At 39.8% G+C, this 21,701-nt stretch overlaps 1 protein-coding gene across 1 annotated transcript; it reads left to right on the top strand.

Annotated features, from left to right (window-relative positions):
* Window positions 1-18,389: 18,389 nt before the first annotated feature.
* LOC121797922 lies at window positions 18,390-21,499 on the top strand. The gene is made up of 7 exons (XM_042196702.1): window positions 18,390-18,889; window positions 19,020-19,106; window positions 19,175-19,384; window positions 19,467-19,631; window positions 19,718-19,771; window positions 19,849-19,995; window positions 20,904-21,499. Exons 1-7 carry the CDS (start codon window positions 18,623-18,625, stop codon window positions 21,279-21,281), a joined length of 1,308 nt encoding a protein of 435 aa, XP_042052636.1. The 5' UTR covers window positions 18,390-18,622; the 3' UTR covers window positions 21,282-21,499.
* Window positions 21,500-21,701: the final 202 nt, after the last annotated feature.

Here is a 21,701-nt window from a genome sequence, read left to right as displayed (position 1 = left end):
TTCGGGCTAACCCACCGGGTTATTCGGGCCAATGAGTATTTTTAATTATTTTAATATTTTCAAAAAAATAATAAGTATTTTAAATTTTCTTTAATTATATACATATTTTTAATTAATCATTCAACAATGAAATACATATTTTTAATTTTCTTTAATATTTTTAAAAAAGATTAAGTTATTTAAATTTAAATAACTTATTCATTACATAATTATTTACAAAATATCTATCAATAGTATGTTTATGTTTTTGTATTTAAAACATAAATCAACACTTTGTTTCAAAATTCAAACATAAATCAATTTGTAGAAAATTAAATAAAATTTTCATAACGTGAGAGGTGCATCGTAGATGTAAAAAAATATTTTGAATTGTTAAAGAGTGAGTTATCAAGATGCTAGCTAATTGGAGTAACTCTAAGTTTTCTTGAATTATGATTGGTCAAATTTAATTTATTCTAGCTGTAAATAAGTCGAATAATAATGTAGCTTTGTTTTAATAATCATCAAAGTACTCATAATTCAATGACGAAGCGGCGTCAAAACACTTTGCACTATTATATTGGAAATATACTAAAAGAAAGCTTTTATATACGAGTATTTATGAATCCATGAACCACATAGTGATTTTTTTCGTGATCTTATATAGTCGGTTGACGTATTTGGATTTTGCATGGTTTTACAGGGTTGTCTTGGACGATTTTGATTATATTTCTATATTTTGGTATGTTTACATGTTTGTTGAGAAATGATAGAAAATGGATTAGAAAATGTACACAAAATATGTGGATGTACAACAGCCTTGTTTGAGTCAATGTTTCTCGCGATTTTGAAGTCTGATAAACCTCTAATACATATCATTCTCTTCGTCTTCGAAAGAGCTTCGCGTGGATATATTGCACGCCTCAATCGGAGCTTTGTAGAGAAAGTTATGACCGTTACAAAAACTGCTCGCTGTGCAGAAGCATTCAACCCGACGGGCCGACCCGTAACCCGAACGGGTCAGCCCGCCTAACCCGAACGGGTCAGCCCGAATGGCCCGATTTTAAATTCGGGCTGCGAAATTACAACCCTAACCCTGTATTTTTATCGGTTTATTCGGGCCGACCTGCGGGTTCGGGTTACATTGACATCCCTAAAAAAAATTTATTAGTACTACTAAAATGAAGCGTTATGTTTAACAAATTTCATCTAGTGCTATTTAAAATGATATGCTACTTTTTGAGTTACTACTAGGACGTACAGTACAATTTAGAGTTTTACACAGCACACACAGTTAAAGATTACGAGTCATACACATGAATTGATTTAATTACTTGATTACAAAGTGTGTCATTAGTTTTATTAATTTCGTTGTGATTCGCCTTCATTTGAAAATTTGTCCCTTTTTTCCTAATAAGTGTTACATTTTAAAAATAGGAATATAATCATGACATTTTTCTCATCATTTTGAAATTTTATTTTATAAATATGTCATTTTAACAAAATTATATTGCCCACTATCCATTATTTATAATCAAATTCGGTAAAATGCAAAGTTGACATTGTAAAGCTTAAATATCCCGTCTTAATATTTAATTATTTACACTCTCCGGTAACCTCTTTCAAAACCTATCAATGTGTTTTTCGATGATATACAATCCAAATAAATCATTAATTGATCATCCTTTGGAAAATAATTACAAGAAATTAAACACATTAAAAATTTGTAAGCAATTTTTTTTCAAATCATTAATATTTGTGTGCTTAGAGTGACCAAATTTGATTTCGGAGTTTAACGCATTAAATTTTACTAGCAATTTATGTGTGCGGGAGAGGGACGTTAATGCGAACTCCCAATTATTGAGACAACTAATACGCTCGCTGAAATTTTTTATAGATCAAGAAATTAAGAATAGTGAACTTAAAAAATGGTATGTGATCTTTTCAGTTTTGTATAAAAATAAGTAGTTCAACTTTTTCTTATACTCCCTCCATCCTATAAAAATCTGAATATGAGCGGATGAGAATGACATGTGAATTAAAAGAAAATTAGTAAAGTAAGAGAGATGAGGAAAATGGTACGATAAAGTACAAGAGATGAGGAGAATGGTAGTTAAAGTAGAATTAGTGGATGATAAGGCCTATTTCATACATCGGTTTAAGGGTAAAATGTATGCTACTTGATCAGTTTATCGCGCAAAGCAAGTGTTAATTGTGCAGGAATGCCGCTTGACCAAAGGCAATAAGGCCAAACTGATCAAGTTGGCGCAGAAGGCGAAAAAGGCCAAAAAGCAGGAGAGTTGATCAAGGGGGTAATCAAGCCGTTAGACGGGGGACCACTGCATTCCAGAAGAAAGACACGTGGGGCTGATGCGCTGGATGGCGATCATCAAGTACTTGCATTCTAGAAGGGGGCACGTGTTGATGCGTAAAACGCAAAGACGAAGCCAAATCCCCATTCCGTTATTGAAGAACCGCTGCATTCTAGAAGAATGGCACGTATCAATCGATGAGGCGCTCAATCCCAGCAAGGACGAATATTCGCTGCCAAAATTGTTATCCTAGCTGGAGATTGCTGCGAGGAGCTATAAATAGAGGATGCAGCGCCATTAAAATAATATCCCTTCCGCTTCTAGTTTAGCTTTTCTTTTTAGTCTAGTTTCCAGTTCCAATTTTTCGCCAGTTCCAAAGATAGCTTAGTTAGATAATCGTAATGGTTAGTTAGAAGAGAGCGACCGAAGGGAGCGCGACAGAGAAATCAATATCTGTTCGGCGTTGTCTCAAGTTCCGACCGAGAGCTTCTCGGCTTTATTCGCTTTCCTACTTTCTTGCTTTCTGAACTTGTTAGCTTAGTTAAATTTCATTTTGTTTCGTAGACTCTTGCTTGTATTCCGCACTCTCCAGTTCCAAGTTTGAAATCTTTATAAAAATCGAAGTTATTTTGTTTCCGGATCTTGTTTACTATTCCAGTTTAGCTTCAACTTTAAAATTCTCGATCTTGTGTTTAACTATGTTGAATGACAAAGTGATTTGTAGTGCCGAAGCATCTTTAGTGAGTTAGGTCTTTATTTGAGATTATCGCTTACTTGATCCGTCAGTTATTTTCCAACATGATGAGTCCCTTAATCCAATAGTTAAAAACTCCCAATTTAAAGTGTGGCAGCAGCCGACCCCTGTTCACTATTCACACACTCAACACACCGGTTTCTCTGTGGGATCGACCTTGTACTTTCCGCTTTATTGTTAAAGTAGTGCACGCCTGGGAGTTATAAATATATTTGGGTGAACGAGAGAGAACGCCTTGATCAAGTGGCAACGACATTTGCTAATTGATCCACTCGGTTCGGTTATCTTATATATAGCTTGATCCATCTGCGCGTACCACCTATCGAGCCACCAAAATGGCGCCGTTGCCGGGGAAACATGGTGTTATTACATGGATGTGTTTAGTTCATAGGTGTAAATAGTTTTATTTCCTTCTTTTCTAATTTATTTTTTCTTTCCTTTTATGAGAAGGTACCACCGCGGAGGACACTGGAATCATCCTCTCATATACAGAGATACAAATGCTCATTGGCGAGTCCAGGAAGCCGGTGTTGTTACCACTCGATACAGAGCCGCGTTAGCAGCAGCAGCAACCGTTGAGCAATTGACCAGTGAGGAAGAAGGAGAACAGAACACACCACCTAAGCCACCACCACTTGAGCAAGCAGAAGCAGAGATGGCCCCCGTTGACAATGATTCAGGAATTGGCTCCCTACATGCCCACGACGAGAAGGAGCCCACCCATGCCATCGCTATTACTCCAGGAATGCGGACTATCGCGATCAAATCAGGGTGTTAGCCGTATTGTCAAATTTATATGGCCTCTCGAAGGAATGTCCTTACGCCTTTCTGGAAGAATTTTGTGGATACTGTGATATTCAGCCCGTGCATGCTGGATCCACATCAGAGGATTATAGGCTCAAGGCCATACCCTTCGTCTTGAAGGGCGATGCAGGAGTCTGGCTGTCGAGGTTGCCAGAGGGATCAATCAGAACATGGGCCGAATTTTCACATGATATTCTTAGACCGCTTCTTCCCAGCGTCGAAGACGAGCGCCCTGAAGAGAGAGATCACAGAGGCGAGACAGGAGTATGATGAACCTCGGGCCAATACTGGGACAGATTCCAGGGACTACTTCAAGCGTGCCCCAACCACAAGATGGGAGATCGTGAGGTCTATTCAACCTTCCATGGCGGACTCACAGTGGACATCAAGAACGACCTCAACCTAGCAGCCCAAGAGGATTTCTCAAAAACCCCATTCAGTCAAGCGAAGAGTATTCTAGAGAGGCTAATCGAGCGAAGAGATCATATGAAACCTCCCGTGGCCAATACAGACGAGGAGCGGTACACACAGCAGAGACAAGAAGTGATGAGAAGCTAGAGGCTCGATTTGAGCAGATGGAGAAGAAGCTGCTAGAGGCAGTAGAAAAGTCCAGAGCGCCTCCACCGCCTGCACCCAAGGAGAAGCCTTATGTGCCACCACCGCCGGAGGAGCACCATTACTATTACTTGCGAGTTCCCACCTAAAGTGGAGCCGCAAACTCAAGTGAATGTCGTCGGCCATTGGAACGCAAACGACAACTGGATCCAGGGAAAGCAGAGGGATGCTCTGTGGAGTGATCAGAACCAAAGCCAACCGCCTTAACCGTCCACACAACAAATACAAACCTCAGAGAGGCAGCCCAATTAGCCCGCTCGAAATCAAGAGAGACCAAACAACGGAGGGAACAGGATGTCAGGTAGACCACAAGGCAATTGGTCAAGCGGTCATCAAGGGAATTGGTCCAGTGGAGGACAGCCTAACTGGTCAAGCAGACAGCAGGAGGGAAACTGGGGCTACAGACATCAAGGCCCCCAGTCAAGCAACCAGGAGAGACAACCGAACAACTAGGTGGTTAGCTATGTTCCACCGCATCAAAGAGGTAACCAACAGCACAACCAGCCATAGTGTCAGCCGGAGCACTATGGGCCATCTGACTACGCTCAGCCAAACCATGGTGGGGGGCCGTCAAATCAGAGGTATAACCGACACCCCAATGAAGGTCCAGGAGAAATGATAGTTCCGCACCAACCTAATGATGCGATGCGAGAAATTCAGGAGGCTCAGAAGGAAGCATAGGGCAGCGCTGTGGACATGCTTACGAAACAACTATCTCAAGTTGCCATGTCGCTAGGAGAGCTGATAGGCAACGAAGGGATAATCCCTGCTACTGGTGCAGCAGCCTGGGCGTGAGAAACATAAGTGAAGTCTCCCTGAGGTCAGGGAAGGGTATACCAGAGCCCCAGCCCACCTGCGGTGTCCCCAGTGTCTATGCCTGGACAGAGCCACTAAGAACAAGGAGAGTTCAGTGGAGCTGATCAGGCCAAAGGAAGATATAAAGGGAAAGCGAAAGTGGGCGGCGAGACCTCAAGAGAGAGTCAAGGAGAAGAAGCCGAGAAGGTCAAGCTGTACCCATACCGCTGAATGGTGACCAAGAAGAAAGACGCCACAATCGATGTGGCCAGTATGTTCAAAGACGTGGAAGTCAAGGTGCCACTCCTGACGGAGTTGAAGAAGCCCCCGATCAGCAAGTTTATCAAGAACTACCTGGCGGGGAATGTCAATGAAGACGGGAGAATGATCATAGAAGAGAATGTCTCTGCAGTAATCCAGCGGAGCGACCTCCCCTCAAAGAAGACCGACTCAGGGATGTTCACACTCCCGATTTCAACTGGGGATATTCAAGTGGAGCACGCCATGTGCGATCTTGGGACATCTATCAACGTTCTTCCGTATCCTATTTATAAGAAGCTGGGAGAGGCTAAGTTGGTCGACACCGACATCATGATACAGCTAGCCGACAGATCTTGCATTCACCCGGATGGAATTCTGGAAGATGTAATCGTGAAGGTGAACAATTTTTTGTACCCAGCCGACTTCTTCGTCATCAAGATGACAGAGCCAGTAGCGAAGGAGTTCAGCGGAGTTCTGTTGGGAAAACCATTCCTGTCGACGGCCAGCACTATAATCGACGTCCGTAATGGGACGATCAGTTTGGATTTCAACGGAGAACATCTTATGTTCAACATCGACGAAGCAATGAAGAGGCCGGCAGACACAAAAATGTGTATTCAGTGGATGTGACCGAGCCGCTGGTGCATGAGTATCTGGAAGAGGAGTTCTTACATAGGCAGTTCACAGACTCCGCCGCGGACGAGAAAGTTGAGAGAGAAGTCGTCGAATGGTATGAAGCCATGAACGTCGGTGAAATGGATGATCAAGCCATCGTGAAGGCGGTGATGGATTTTTGCGAGCGGCCGCGACCAGCTGGGTCAAGCGGAATCGCTCAAGTGTTTAGCCTCGAGAAGCTGCCTGATCAAGGCATGTCACTGAGAAGAGAAACGGAAGAGAATCATCTGCCTTCTGAAGTGCCGAAACCCGCGAAGGAGTTAAAGCCACTTCCGGCACATTTGAAGTACACCTATCTGGGGGAGGACGAAACAAAGCCCGTTATCATCAACAGTCAGTTGAACCAGGGACATGAAGATAAATTGCTGGAAGTGCTGAGGCAAAATCAAAAGGCCATCGGGTGGAAGTTGACAGATCTGGTGGGCATCAGCCCAGATTTATGCATGCACCATATCAGATTGGAAGAAGGAGCTAAGCCCCATCGTGACCAGCAGCGCAAACTCAACCCCAACATGTGGGAAGAGGTACTCAAAGAGATAGTCAAGCTGGTTTCTATAGGAATCATCTACTCCATCCCTGATAGCAACTGGGTCAGTCCAGTACATATGGTGCCAAAGAAGGGCGGGATCCAAGTTGTAAAGAACGAGAAGAATTAATTGATTCCGACACGACCTGTCACTGGGTGGAGGATGTGTATTGATTACAGGAAGCTGAACACGGCCACAAAGAAGGATCACTTCCCTCTGCCATTCATTGACCAGATGCTTGAGAAATTGGCGGGGAAGCAATATTCAGTTTCCTTGATGGGTACAGTGGCTACTTCCAGATCGCGGTGAATCCAGAGGATCAAGAGAAGACCACTTTCACCTGCCCTTTCGGCACCTACGCCTATAGAAGGATGTCGTTTGGCCTCTGCAACGCCCCAGGCACTTTCCAAAGATGCATGATGAGCATCTCTCTGATCTATTGGAGGACTGTATAGAGATCTTCATGGACGACTTTACCGTCTATGGGGACACATTTGATCAAGGGCTACATAGCCTAAACAGAGTGCTGGAAAGGTGCCGACAGAAGGACTTGGTTCTAAATTTTGAAAAGTGCAATTTCATGGTCACTAAAGGAATAGTTCTGGGCCACGTGGTGTCAAGCAGAGGGATAGTGGATCAAGCCAAAGTGGCGATTATAGCGAAGCTCCCACACCCGACGAATCAAAAGGAGATCCGAGCCTTCCTGGGTCACGCGGGTTTTTACAAGCGATTTATCAAGGATTTTGCGAAGATAGCCCTTGACAAGGATGCTCCCAAATGATGTGGAGTTCGAGTTTTCTGATGATTGCAAAGCCGCCTTCCAGCTATTGAAAGACAGACTGATCAGCTCTCCGATTATCCGCGCCCCCGACTGGAGTCACCCCTTCGAGGTGATGTGTGATGCAAGTGATTATGCAGTAGGGACGGTCTTGGGTCAAAAGATCGATGGGAAAAGTTATGTTATCTTCATCTTCTACGCTTCAAAGACTCTAAATCTAAGCGTCAAGCTTACGAAGATAACGATACGACGAAAAGAGATGCTATCAGTAGTCTATGCCTTCAAGAAGTTCAGACCCTACCTGCTGGGCTCAAAGGTGATTGTATACACAGACCATGCGGCTATCAAGTATCTTCTGTTGAAGAAAGAGTCAAAACCGCGGCTGATTAGATGAGTACTCCTGTTGCAAGAGTTTGATTGGGAGGCAGTTGACAAGAAGGAGAGCGAGAATAGAGTGGTTGATCACTTAAGCCGAATTATGCAAGAAGACAATAGGGAAGCCATTCCTGACGCTTTCCCTGAGGAGCACTTGTACCTGATCAAGTCAACGTCCAGCCTTCAGTGGATCAACCGAGCTGAGATTATTGATCAAGTTAACCAAGGGAGAGAGATCCAACACAGGCAGAAGGAGCCATGGTTTGCGGACATGGCCAACTATCTGTGACAGGCGAGCTGCCCGGAAATGATGAAGCCTTACAGAGATGGAGCCGAGGTTTGTGTGGTGCGACATTCCACTGCTCATGCCTAACTCACTCCAGTGAAAGCAAGTATAAGGAGTGACTGAGTACCTGGGTAGCTGTTTTGATCAGCAACTAAAATCCGGTTCGTCGACGGTTTTTGGGTCAGAAAATCGGCGGTTTATGACCGGTTTTGAAGGCTTACACGCAACCTACGACCTAGCCTCTGAAAGTCACGCGGAACCGCGAAACTGCTGCCAAACCGGTGGTTTCTACCGAAAACCGGTGGTTTCTAACGAACCCGCCGAATTTCTTCCGTCTCTCTCATCTCCTCTTCGAATTGTGACTGCCGGAAGGCGTCGCGTCGTCCATCACCGCGCTGGTACTGGTTGCCGGTGGTGGTTGTTTGTTCTTCCCCGCCTTCCTAAATCCCGTGCCTCCTCCGCTTCTTTTTTCTTCCCCGCTGCACAACCTCCGCCAACAACGGTGCTTCAGCCTTTGCTGCCGATGCTGCTTCCCCGCTGCTGCTTCCGCCCGCCGGCGTCGCCGCCGACGTTGCTGTCTGTGACAGGTGGCGCTGCAGACCAGTTGCTTGTTACAGCAGCCATCCGTCCATCCTTGTTCTCTCCGGCGTAGGTGACTGGTGCTGCTATAACTAGTGGCGTTTTAAACCACTGCATACCCTTTCTCCGCCATCAACGAGGGCACTGGAGTACGTCTTTTTTTGAGTGGGGGCTAGATTTATGTTTGAGGCACTACTCCTTAGGCTGTTCGCCGGAGTTATTGCTGCCAGAGTGCACTTGGATTCTATGCCAAGGTTCTTCGGTTGGTAGGAATTTGGTTTTGGTTTGTGTTGGATTTGTACAAATCAATTAGATTTGAGATTGTCTCGATCAATAGTTCGAGAGTGTGTATGTGGTTGACCTCCATTGGAGGTTCTTTGTTGGTTTCCTGCTCTGATACCATCTTAAAGATGGTAATCGAGAGAGATATAGAAAGATTGGATAGACAGATTGAGGTAAGAATGTAGAGAAAATTGTTTTTCTTGTTGTGACTGTTTCTTGTGTATGATCTTGCTAATTTCCCTAGTATTTATAGGGAAATTAGTGTCTTGTAAATTACACCAATAAATGATAATTGGAAACATACAACACTAGGGACTCTACACTTATTCAATGTTCTAGGAACTCTCCTATAATTAATTTGGGCGGCCATCTTCCTCTTTCCAACAAAAAGATTTGGGTCTTTTTTTACCCACTTCATTTTTATCCTTTCCTTTTATTTACACGCTCAACAAGATAATAATGATGTCTTTCTTCTAAATACATCACATTTACTATACAATATATTTATTTATAAGTACTACACGTAGTCGTTTTCAATTGTAGTATAAATTAAAATGAAGCACCATGTCCATGTCCTGGTATTTTTTGGTTGTAGGGGACCATAATACTAAATAATAATTTATGCATGCATCTTAGTTTGTGGGGAGTAGGCAAACATACAGTGTACACACTTATACTCTACAAATGCTGCCTTAAATTGTTTGTTTGTGCCATATTTCTAGACAAATATCCCTGACACTACTAGAAAATTGGCTTGTAATGACACTTAAAATTGTCACTAGAAAATTACTGTGCTGACACTTCATCTATAATGGCACTTGATGAAGTGCAGCACCGGGTACCTGTAGTAAGAGGTAGTGTGTAGATAGTACATCTATGATGACACTTTTATATTGAAGTGCAGTAACAATATATTATAAAGTGCAGTGAAAAGCTAGTGTGTAGATAGTACATCTATGCTGGCACTTTTTATAAAGTGTGAGAAAAAAAGTGTAGTGACAAGCAATTTTTCTAGTAGTGTGAGATTTCAGCTTTTCTTATCATAACATTCTATTGCAAGAAGGTAAACATAGTTTGGCCACAATATTCACATGCATGTCAGCCACACAAATGAAAGAGCACTAGAGACATCTATTTTTGTTTTACTCAAGTTCAACATTACAAAATTACAAATTTACTGTCTGAACTCTGAACTTTTAGGGTGGTCTATTGATGAAGTGAACACTGTCGAGGCTAAATATTTGAAGCTCGAATCTTATGGATCGAGCTTGTCACACTTGATTTTTATATATAACTTATGTCTCATGTGTGATTTGCGGATTATGGATAAAATTACACGAAGTATACCTATCTCATTGTATTTTTTCAATGATGGTTAATTACCAAACCCTTAAAATGGTATAGTACAGTAACATTTTACCTTTTCATATTGCCAACATCATATTATCACTTAAGGTATTGATCATAAAAATTGAATTAAATTAAAATTAGAATTAAAATTAAAATAACAACAAGTGTGTTTAATTTTTGGCATGCTAATTACAACTCGATCGAATATGTTCACACGCATGCATGATCTTGTTGATCACCTTAATTAGGAATTACTATAAATTTTAATACTATTATTTAGAACAACACACAGTCATGTGGTCTAATAATTATAAGATGGCCCTCTATATTATAAAGAAAAAAAACGCATATATTTATAATATTGTCCCCTCTACTTAAAAGCAAACCTAAGCCTTTTTGCAGCTTTCAAATAAACAGCTTTTCATAGAAATTCTGTCTGAGTTGATCCGTTTCTCTATGATTTAATTATAAATCTTTTGCATGTTTTCTATGTAATTGCTTAGGGTTTTTTTTTAAGTCAGTTGGGATATCTGTAAAGTATAACAAGAATTTTGAAATGAATATACTCTTATCATATTACATTTGTCAATCATATTTCTTGAAATTAAAGCATACTATTTGTACATGCATGTGTATGCTGGCATACATCAACAACAAAAAAGTTGTAGTTAAATACCTAACGAAAATAAATTATTATTGTCTCAAAAGAATTACCGATCGAGTGAAAAGAAAATAAAATTGTGGAAATCCCTTGAGTGGATCATGATATATATATCTATATCTATATATATAGAGGTGTGATAAAAAACAAACCTCTATCTATGATACAAACTATAAACTTTAATCCTACACACTCTTTGTAATTAATCAACGGCTAGCAATGGGATTCATATGTCAATGTCAACGCCTAATATAAATTTTGTCACTGGGGGGAATGTCAACGCCTAATACAAATTTTGTCACTGGGGGAATGTCAATGTCAACGCCTAATACAAATTCTGTCACTGGGGGAATGTCAACAATGTCAACGCCTAAAGTTTGTATAGTTTGTATTATAGAGGGTTTGTAGATTATCATGACCCTATATATATATACTATATGGGTGCGTTTGATTGGGTTGTTTGCCCTATATAGAAGTCTGTATACACCCCTTTCCTGGTGTTTGGTTGCCATGTTAGACTATCTATAAGACCCGGTATAAAAATGTGACCCTGTTAAAATTCACATAGCAATGCACTCCCTCCCATGTTATGCTATCCTCATAAAATCATCCGACATAAGAAAACACAAATTCTCAGATTACACTGCTCCTACTGCTTTAGACCTTTATGCCCCTCCAAGTCCTTGTCTCTCCACCCGAATTTGGAGAAGACAACGTTCAAATTGACGACTGATACGGGGTTTACCACCGCCGGCAAATCACAGATATGTAAGGTATTCCCTCGTGTTTGTCAATTGTGTAATTACCCAAATTTTCACCTCCTAAAATGTTTTAATTCTCCTCGAGATTGAATCGAGCGAGAACCTGCTGTTTGGGAAGATTCGAAACGGGATTCGCATCTGAACTCATCTATATTGTTGACGGAAAACACCATGTCCGACCAAGCTCCAATTCGCAAGGTATTATCTCTGTTACGAATGTGGATTTACCCGCAGATTTGTATGTACAGAAGCCTCTCACTTTTAGAATTTTTTGCAAAATTTGGCCGGTTGTGTGTTTATTATTGGCATTTTATTGCAACCTTGGGTGTTTTAGCTTCAATTTTTGAATGATTTTTATTGGTATCGAACACTTCTACTATATCTATAGCATAGCATACAGACAAATGCTCACACACACACACACACACATTTGAATTCTGATTGTGTTATATGGGATGAGTATTGTAAAACCGTGTACCTCAATGCAGGCAAGCAAACTTGAAGAATTGATCACGGTTTTGCTTTTGGTAGAAGAAATATTAAGGAACCATCAAATAAACCTTCTCCTTGTACGCATGATTCTATCATTGATTGGAACTAACTCTCGTAAAAGAAAACGACAAGGTAGGGAAACATCGGGTGAAATGGTTGATAGGATGCATGCACATATAAAGTATTTGGACAGGCACGTTCGTCTCACCGATCGATCTTGTATTGACAACTTACGTATGGATAGGAATACATTTGGTCGGTTATGTCGTATTCTTAGGGATAGGAGTGGTTTAATTGAAGTCTCCATTGTTGTTGAACCCAACTCCACTTCGATTCATCATCGCTACAAGTGAGGAGTAATTCCTTTTCCAAGTAGTGACCTTTGAGTAAACATGAGGATGTGCACGAATATCTGATGTTGGTATTTCATGACGGATCGTCTCTGCCAAGCGAGTTAAATACCATGTCTGGTAGCCATTGTCCGTCTTCCACTTGTTTGCATTCAGTTCTTTCAAGGCTGATATAAGTGCGGCCTCCTCACGGGCTGACCAACAACGCCTCGACCGATCACCCTTGACGTCTCTACTGTTGCCAATGGGAGTGCTACCTGAAATAAGGTAGGATGTGTCTAAACATGAAAGTTTGTATGTTTCAGGGTTAATACATGTAAGTCTGGCAGCAGAGTTGAAAAAATTACCCTCTGCGTAGGGACTCCCTTCGTTGTCATGACTATTCTCCTGTCCACTGACCATTTCGAACACTAGAAGGGATATAAAAGCACAAGAACGGAAAAACTAAGCTCAAGTTCATAACCACCAATTCAATATCACATATCAAGTTGGGAACAGGGTAAATCTTGAAGGAAATAAGGACTATTGCAATTATTTCAACTAAATCCACAATAATCATGAAATCAATTTCACATAGGCAGAGCGTACACCAACAATCGTGAATCATGTATAATGGAATGAGTTTATGTTAAACCGTTCAAATGAATACACAAGCAGTTACTGTAAGTTACCATTCGTGAAGAGATCGTTTGTTACCTGGGAAGCGACGACACCGATTTTTCTTGGATTTCCTCGCACGCAGCAGTCCAGTGTAGAAGATGGTATAGTGAGAAACTGAGAGAGTGAATTGAACGGGAGACAGCCAAAAAATAAGCGCCACAGCATTAGGGATTCCAGGGATATTTTCGTAATACCCAAAAAAATAATGAGGTTAGTCTTGGCAATACATTTTTGTATACATATATAGTCACTCCAAATCAAACAGACGTATAATTCTGCCGTGGATATGCCTTGCTCAACCAAACATTAGTTAAGATACTCTATGTCATAATTAAATCATACAGATTGGGGTAAAACTATACAATCCTAGCATATCTTAACAGCCCAATCAAACGTGCCCATATATATATAGGTTGAGAGATGATCCAAACAAGAATGTACCTAAATCCAGAAATGCAGCCCAGATCTTGGCCCTAGGATTAAGTGATCTAATAGTCAATGATTAATCAAAAACACGAAGGGTCATTATTAGGCAGTTTTAGGTCATATTATAAAATTTAGGTTTGATGTCATGCTAAGATCATTTTAAGTCATCCTTTGTTAGAATGACCTAAAAATAAACTAACAATGACCTAAATATGCCCTACGTATGATTTTGTTTTGCGTTTCTGTATTTAAATCTAGTTTAGCATAGATCAAAACCCGGTCTAAATTTATTATATAATGATAAGTATATAGGTGCAAGTTGAATTTAGTGTGCGTCAAGTTAAATAATGAATCTATCGATATGATAATTCATGAAAATTATCATTCAATATTTATTCAGTCTGATAATAATGGGTGTTCACATTCAAATTTTAGAGTAAATCACAACGATAATACACAGAAGCTTCCACACAAGACTAAAAAAAAAAAGCTACCACACAGACACTATAATGTTATCTTTGGCTTGTTACCAAATCTAATAATTCTATAATTAATTAGCAATTCTTTTATCGAGGAGAGAATTCACTTCATATCAACTTAAAATATTTCTAATTTGATTTATGTAATCAAATAGTACTCCTAGTACCGACTTACGCCTTTACTAAATCTAATAACAAAATTGAATATTTCTTTTGTAAATTATCTTATATTTTCTCTATCTCACTCTAATTAGTACATTTTTCTTTTTGATATGACCATCTCCCTCCCCATTTAATTTACAAAATATTGCATAAAATTCCATGATAAATATAAAATGTGTCTATTTTTATTCTTTATTCATTTAACTCATAAAGTAACATTGCTTAAAAAATTTATGGCGAACAAATGGGATAAATAGAGTATTAAATATGAAAACCTATACATAAGGGTGAGAAAAGTATCTAAAATCCAAAAATCCAATCTGAACCAAATCGAAATTTGAAATTTGAAATTTGGTTTTGATTTTTTTGATTTTTTGGTTCAAATTGGATCGATTTAAAAAAAATTATGTTCGAATTTGATACTTTAAAATTTGAAATCTTATATATATAATTAAAATATAGTGCAATTAAAAACCTAACAAATATGGTATTTGGTACTATTAGATTTTCAGATTTTTGTATTGGATTTCCAAATTTTTGGTAATGGGCCTTCGGATTTTTATATATTTTTATACAATTTCACATTTTTCGGATCGGATCGGATTGAATTTTGTACTTTATATTTCATATTTTGGGATTTTCAGATAATTCAAATAGCTATGATCATATTCATCTTTCATAAAATTTCAGATTTATGGACTGGACAAAAATCCGATCCCAAGTCCAATGGCTCATCCCTGCTATTCATACTAAACTAAATTAAACTAAACCTTTGAAATTGAATTAGTATGGTTGTTGGATAGGTCCCCCAAAATAATGAGAAATCCAAAAATATGCGCATGCACATGCACATGCAATTGCATTATCACACAGTGCAAATAACCATGCGCATGTCTACATTATAAATATTGTGTTGCTCTAAGCAAAATCCCACTTTCAAATGAACTGCCATTTCATCAAATCCTATTTTATTTATGCCGTCGTCAATAAATAAAATGACATGCAACCAAACCCTTCATTATTTTTATTTCTGAAACTCATTATATTCATTTTAAATTTCTTGAAACTCCTTTTTAGATATATGACCCAAATAAAACAAAAGAGAAGAAGAAGGCATTAGATGCTAATATACAGTGGCTGCTGACAGAAAGAACATCTTGGGTAGAGATGCCCACGGTTCGAAAACCGGCGGTTCCGGTTCGGAACCGCCGGTTCCGGTTTTGGCGGAAGCGGAACCGGAACCGGACCGTGAGGCTATTTCACGGTTCCGGTTCCGGTTCGAAAACCGGGCGGTTCCGGTTCCGGTTCGGAACCGCCGGTTTTCCGGCGGTTTTGGCGGTTCCGGTTTTTGAACCGGCGGTTTCGCCGGTTCAATTATTATTATTATTTTTTTTTTTTTAAATTTGAAATTTGGCTTTATACAACAAATCGGAACAAGACAATGCATAATTCAAGCACAAATAAGACGAATAAGGAGAAAATGAAATAAATTTTATTGATTTTGAGTTGTAACGGACAACGATACATTACAATTTACAATACATAAGTATACAATACAACAACATACAACAATGTAATATAATTTACAAGTGTCGTCGGGCGTCGGCTCGTCGCCTCGTCGGACTCGGAAGGTAAATTTAAAAAAAAATGAAATGGGGGGGGGGGAAAAAGGAAAAATTGAAAAGGGCTTGAGATCAACTTAAACTTTCAAAGTTAAACTTTTCAAATTTAAGTTGAGTTGCCTACGTATCCACAATTTTATTGAGGAATCAAAGCCCACGTAGTTCTCTTACCTTGGGATCAACCCTTTTTTCTTGCAAAATGTTGCCCATTTTCTAAGCAAACACATATCAACACGCTATATACACATTGCTGCATTTCTAATAGGGGCAATTTGATCTTCCAAAGCAATCAATGCATCTCGAACACACATAGTCAGAATATTATTCAAGCATCTAGCATGGAAAAAATTAGTACTAATAGATAGTTTGTTCTGATTTTTTCCGTACCTAATTGCGCCTTCTTTTCCATGCATTGTCGAACAACGGCTCGCGTCATTGAAGTTCGACTCAATTTTCTTGCAGCGGCATTATATACTTGCCGCATACTCGACTCAAAAGCATCGTTATCAAAAGCATTGAATGGAAAATGTTTCATAACGGCAAATCTAGACATCACATTAAGAGCATTTTTGTGATCATATTTCAAAAGAATATTGCTACACATACCTGATGTTTGGGATGAACCCGTCGTCCCACTTCCGACTCCATGTTGAAAGTTGAGTTGAGTTTGGGTTGGAGCGATACCAAACTCGACCGGATGCGCTTTCTCCAGGTGACGGGTAAATGTACCGTACCCTCCACCCTTTCGGAATGTGTATACGTTTTCGCAATAGTTGCAATACACATTATAAGTGTTTGGATCGTTACTATCTTGTACCCTCTTGAAATGTTTCACGAAGATGTTTGAGGTTAAAGACCTTTCAGCTGGTCTAGGAGGTTGAGGAGGTTGTCCACGACCACGCCGACTCCTTGGTGGTGGTGGGGGTGGCATTTCTTGAACCTCTTCTACCTCCTCCCCCTCCTCCTCGTCGTCATCATCATCATCATCATCGTCTTCATCAACATTCACGGGGGTTGGACTTTGTTGGGAATAGGCACCGCGACCGGGAGCACCACTACCGGTACCAACATAAGCATCGCCTTGGTATTGAGAGCGAGAGAGAGCAATAGCATGTGCCACGTCTTGCTCTTCTCGAGCCTACAAAATAATATTTGTATTGTAAATACAAAATAAAATTATGAACAATAATGAAATGTAATTCAAAATTAATGAAATTAGTAGATAATAAATATTAACCTGCCACTCATCCATGTTCATTTGAGAAATTTCATCAATAACGGATCTCCGAGATGGCCTCTTGGCCTTTCCCTTTCCCTTATCAACACGACCTTCTCGGGATGAAGACATATTGGAATGGTATGTAGAAATGTAGAAATATGGAATAATATATTTTTTTTTGTTTTAGTAATTGAGAAAGAAAGACAACTTATAGAACTACGGGAACAAGTATAACTGTATAAGTGTATAACAATGCGTAATAAGAGTAGCAATTGCGTAATTAAATGGAAGCACAATAGCACAAATGAGAAATTGGAGACAAAGAGAGAGAATTGAGAGATTGAAGAGAGAAACTCTTATTAACACAAGAGTGGGGTGAATGTAAATGAGGATAGAGGGGGGTATTTATAGAAAAAAATGAGGGGAAAAATGGAAGAATTCGAATTTGAAATTTAAAAAAAAAAAAAAATTTGAATTTTCACAAAACCGGCGGTTTTGGCGGAAAAACCGCCGGAACCGGCGGAACCGCCGGTTTCCGGGCCAAAACCGCCGGTTTCCGAAATAAAACCGCCGGTTCGGTCAACGAACCGTCTGCAAAAGCTGCTCCATTGTCGCCTCGTGCTCCGCGCCGCCTCGAAAGCCACTAAACCGGCGGTTAACCGCCGGTTAACCGCCGAAAAAACCGGCGGTTTCGACCGTTTTTGAAGATCACCACCGGCCCCCATCCCCCTGCCTCGATTTAAGCGCCGGAACCGGCGGTTCCACGGTTAACCGCCGGTTCCGAACCGTCCCGAACCGCCGGTTCGGTGACGGTTCCGGTTCGAAATATCTTGAACCTGAACCGGACCGCGAACCGAATTGCGCCGGTTCCGGTTCCGGTTCCGGAACCGCCGGTTCCGGTTCGGCGGTTAACCGCCGGAACCGGAACCGGTGGGCATGTCTAATCTTGGGAAGTGAGAAAGAGAAACATTAAACAAGTTTAATACTAAAGTCCAAAACCCAAAGTGTAAAATTTACCATAACAGAAACCACCACCATTAGCTCAATTGGATTTCACTATTTGCCCCATATTTTATTTCAAGAATAAAAGTTAAAGTTCAGTCTTTGTATTGGTGACTGGAAACCAAAACATACCCCCACCCCCACATTCTTTTGAGTCTTTCTTTCCCCCTTCACATTCTCAATCACTAGCAAATCCCATCATATTTATACCCCCACCTCCACATGGACTAAACTCTCAAAATCCCATTTATTTCTCCTTGAAATCATACATACATTCTGTCAGAAAATAACCAGCACTGGAGCATTGAAGCTTATTAGGGAGAAGGAGAACCAAATCGCCTTCATTTTCTTGAAACAATTTCTCACTTGAAACAAAATTAGGGAATGCCAAGAAAGTGAAGTGTATTGCTATCTTGATGGATTGGCAATTTGCAAATCTTACCAAGAAATGTTTGGATCACAGAAGCAGACAACAACATCAATGCAAAAATTCGTTACTACAAAGAATCTACAAAAGAGGCGCTTGCACCTTCATCATCTTCCTATTATTCTTCATCTCTGCCGTCAGCCCTGTCCGATCAGTAAACTTCAACGACACCAATCAAGACTTCCGACCAAAGAAGATGAAGCTCGTCAGAGCCCATCTCGCCAAAATCAACAAGCCATCCGTCAAGACAATTCAGGCATGTTCATGCGACATGCCTTACTCCTCTGTTCTTTTTTTGTCCTGTCTCTCTCTGACCCACCTCTGTTTTGTCCTGTTTTATGACCACTCATTTAACACTGTTTTTGTTGTTTTCTGTCCTTTCACAGAGCCCGGATGGTGATATAATCGACTGCGTGCCAATGCACAAGCAGCCAGCCTTCGATCACCCCAAGCTAAAAGGACAGAAGCCATTGGTAACTAATTTAAGTTTCAAAGGTGTGAAAGGAGCAAAGAATGCTGATGTTTGTTGATGAATGAACAGGATCCACCGCAGAGGCCGAGGGGGCGGAAAACAAGAGGAGTGTATGAAGAAAATTTCCAGATGTGGAGCATGTCTAATGAGTTCTGCCCACAAGGAACAATTCCCATTAGAAGAACTAGAGCCAAAGATGTAGCCAGAGCCGCTGATGTTCAAGCATTCGGGAAGAAGATTCACCCCGTTGTCCGAGATACATCCAGCAATGGCCATGAGGTAGTTATACATATTTATAAGTAGAAATTTCTGTTAGTTTAGTTACAATATTTTTGATTAGGTGTTGAATTGAGATTTGCAGCATGCTGTTGGATATGTGAGTGGGGATGAGTATTATGGGGCAAAAGCAAGTATAAATGTTTGGGCTCCTGTGGTTTCAAATCAGTATGAATTCAGCTTATCACAAATGTGGGTTATAGCAGGCTCCTTTGGGGATGATCTCAACACCATTGAAGCTGGCTGGCAGGTTCAAATTCTAACTCAATCTTTCAACAATTAATGGATACTAATACTGATTCAATCTTTTTTGTTTTGATTTGTCTTAACCAACAGGTTAGCCCAGAGCTTTATGGAGACAACTATCCTAGGTTCTTCACATACTGGACTGTAAGTTTGATTTGTTTTGTCCTTACTAAGGAAAAAATTTCAATCTTTAGTTATTCCACGTGATTAATTAATTGCAGAGCGACGCGTATCAAGCAACGGGATGTTACAATTTGCTATGCTCGGGGTTTGTTCAGACCAACAATAAAATAGCGATTGGTGCAGCAATTTCACCAACTTCATCTTATAATGGAGGCCAATTTGACATCAGCCTCTTAGTATGGAAGGTAATTCACTATATTTTTATTTCATTTGTTTAATTTATTTATGCAGCTTCGGCATTTCTTGATTTCTCGTATTCTTATGTAGCTGAAATAAATAACACAAATTAAAATATAAGAAACTTCAAATTTTAGTAGAATTGGCTGGGGCTTCAGGATGCTTAATGCATAAGAAATAGCCAATAGGAATATGAACTTGGGGGTTGAAATTTGAATCTCCCAATTTATTTTTTTCCATTAATAAACAAAAATAAAGGGTTAGATTCTTTTCTCTCTTTGTTTGTTCTTTTATTTTTGTGTGGCCATTTTTTCTCACTCCTTTTCTTTATGGGGTTGGAAAATGGTGCAAGTGAGGAAAAAAAAGGTTGAATGAGCTTAACTTTCATGATGCATGTTATCCACGTAGCTAACATACGCATGTTGTATGATACACCATACACTCAATATTGCTCTTACCGTAGAGTTACTCCATCGACACCATTATATTGCTTTCTTCCTTTTTATGCTTTCTATGATTCTCCCCACTCTTCTTTTTCAACTAAATGTATCTTCCCATATTGCCCCTCTACTTTCTTAGTTTCTTCAATGTACTGCCCCTATCATGTCATGTATGATCTCATTCATTAAGGCGTATCTAATACTCCCCCCGTTCCATAGTAATGAGAGCATTTCTTTTCGGCACGGAGATTAAGAAAAATTGTATTAGGTGAGTTAAGTAAAGAGATAATAAATGGGAAGATGAAAAAGGTAGAGAGATGAAGAGAGAAAAAAAAAGTAAGAGAGAGTAAAATAAGTGTGGAAAAAATGTGTTGACTTTTATTAAAAGGAAAATGACTCTATTACTATGGAACGTACTAAAAAGGCAGAATAACTCTATTACTATGGAACGAAGGGAGTAATATGTTAAATTACAGGATCCGAAACACGGAAATTGGTGGTTGGAATTCGGGAACGGCGTTTTAGTGGGCTATTGGCCGTCGTTCTTGTTCACGCATCTAAGGGATCATGCGACCATGGTTCAGTTCGGAGGAGAGATTGTGAATAGTGAAAGTTCGAGTTCACATACATCGACACAAATGGGGAGTGGTCATTTCGCAGGGGAAGGATTTGGGAAAGCCTCTTATTTTCGAAATCTTCAAGTTGTTGATTGGGATAATAATTTGATACCATTATCCAATCTTCGAGTTTTGGCGGATCATCCCAACTGTTATGATATACAAGGGGGGATCAATAAGGTTTGGGGAAATTATTTTTACTATGGAGGGCCAGGCAAAAATGCCAAGTGCCCTTGAAATCAGAATAGAACAAGTGAGTTTTCATGTAATTCTTTTTCTTTTTTTAAATTATATCCTATTTGGGGTGAATTTAGGTTATCTCCTCTCAAGATGCTACTACAGCTTGCTTGGGTTATTCTTTCGATTTTTCCTGCCATCTAACAGGTGTACTTAGGGGCTTGTAAATGGTAAATTGAATTATTAAATACATACTGTGATTTTGTTCCCTCTCTGAATACATTTTGTTTATTTAATGGACAAAAGACCAAATTTGGCGTTCATGTAGAAATAGAATAACACCAACAATGCAAATATTCATTGGATAGCTTGATTACAAGATTATGAAATTCTAAGCACCTTCAAAGTATTTGACAATAAAGTAGAAAAAAGGGATCCAAATAAATTATTATGGGGTGTGTATGATAAGCTCTCTTTAAA

This window comes from Salvia splendens, chromosome 4 (assembly GCF_004379255.2).
Source record: "Salvia splendens isolate huo1 chromosome 4, SspV2, whole genome shotgun sequence".
Taxonomy (NCBI): domain Eukaryota; kingdom Viridiplantae; phylum Streptophyta; class Magnoliopsida; order Lamiales; family Lamiaceae; genus Salvia; species Salvia splendens.
The sequence above is the reverse complement of the archived record's forward strand: the minus strand, read 5'-3'. Positions and strand labels throughout refer to the sequence as shown.

Bases quoted from the DNA above. Each gene is read 5' to 3' on its own strand.
- LOC121797922 (XM_042196702.1), top strand. From the start codon at position 18,623: ATGGATTGGCAATTTGCAAATCTTACCAAGAAATGTTTGGATCACAGA. The intron at 19,107-19,174 runs GTAACTAATTTA...ATGAATGAACAG, and splicing joins TAAAAGGACAGAAGCCATTG to GATCCACCGCAGAGGCCGAG. The intron at 19,996-20,903 runs GTAATTCACTAT...GTTAAATTACAG, and splicing joins TCAGCCTCTTAGTATGGAAG to GATCCGAAACACGGAAATTG.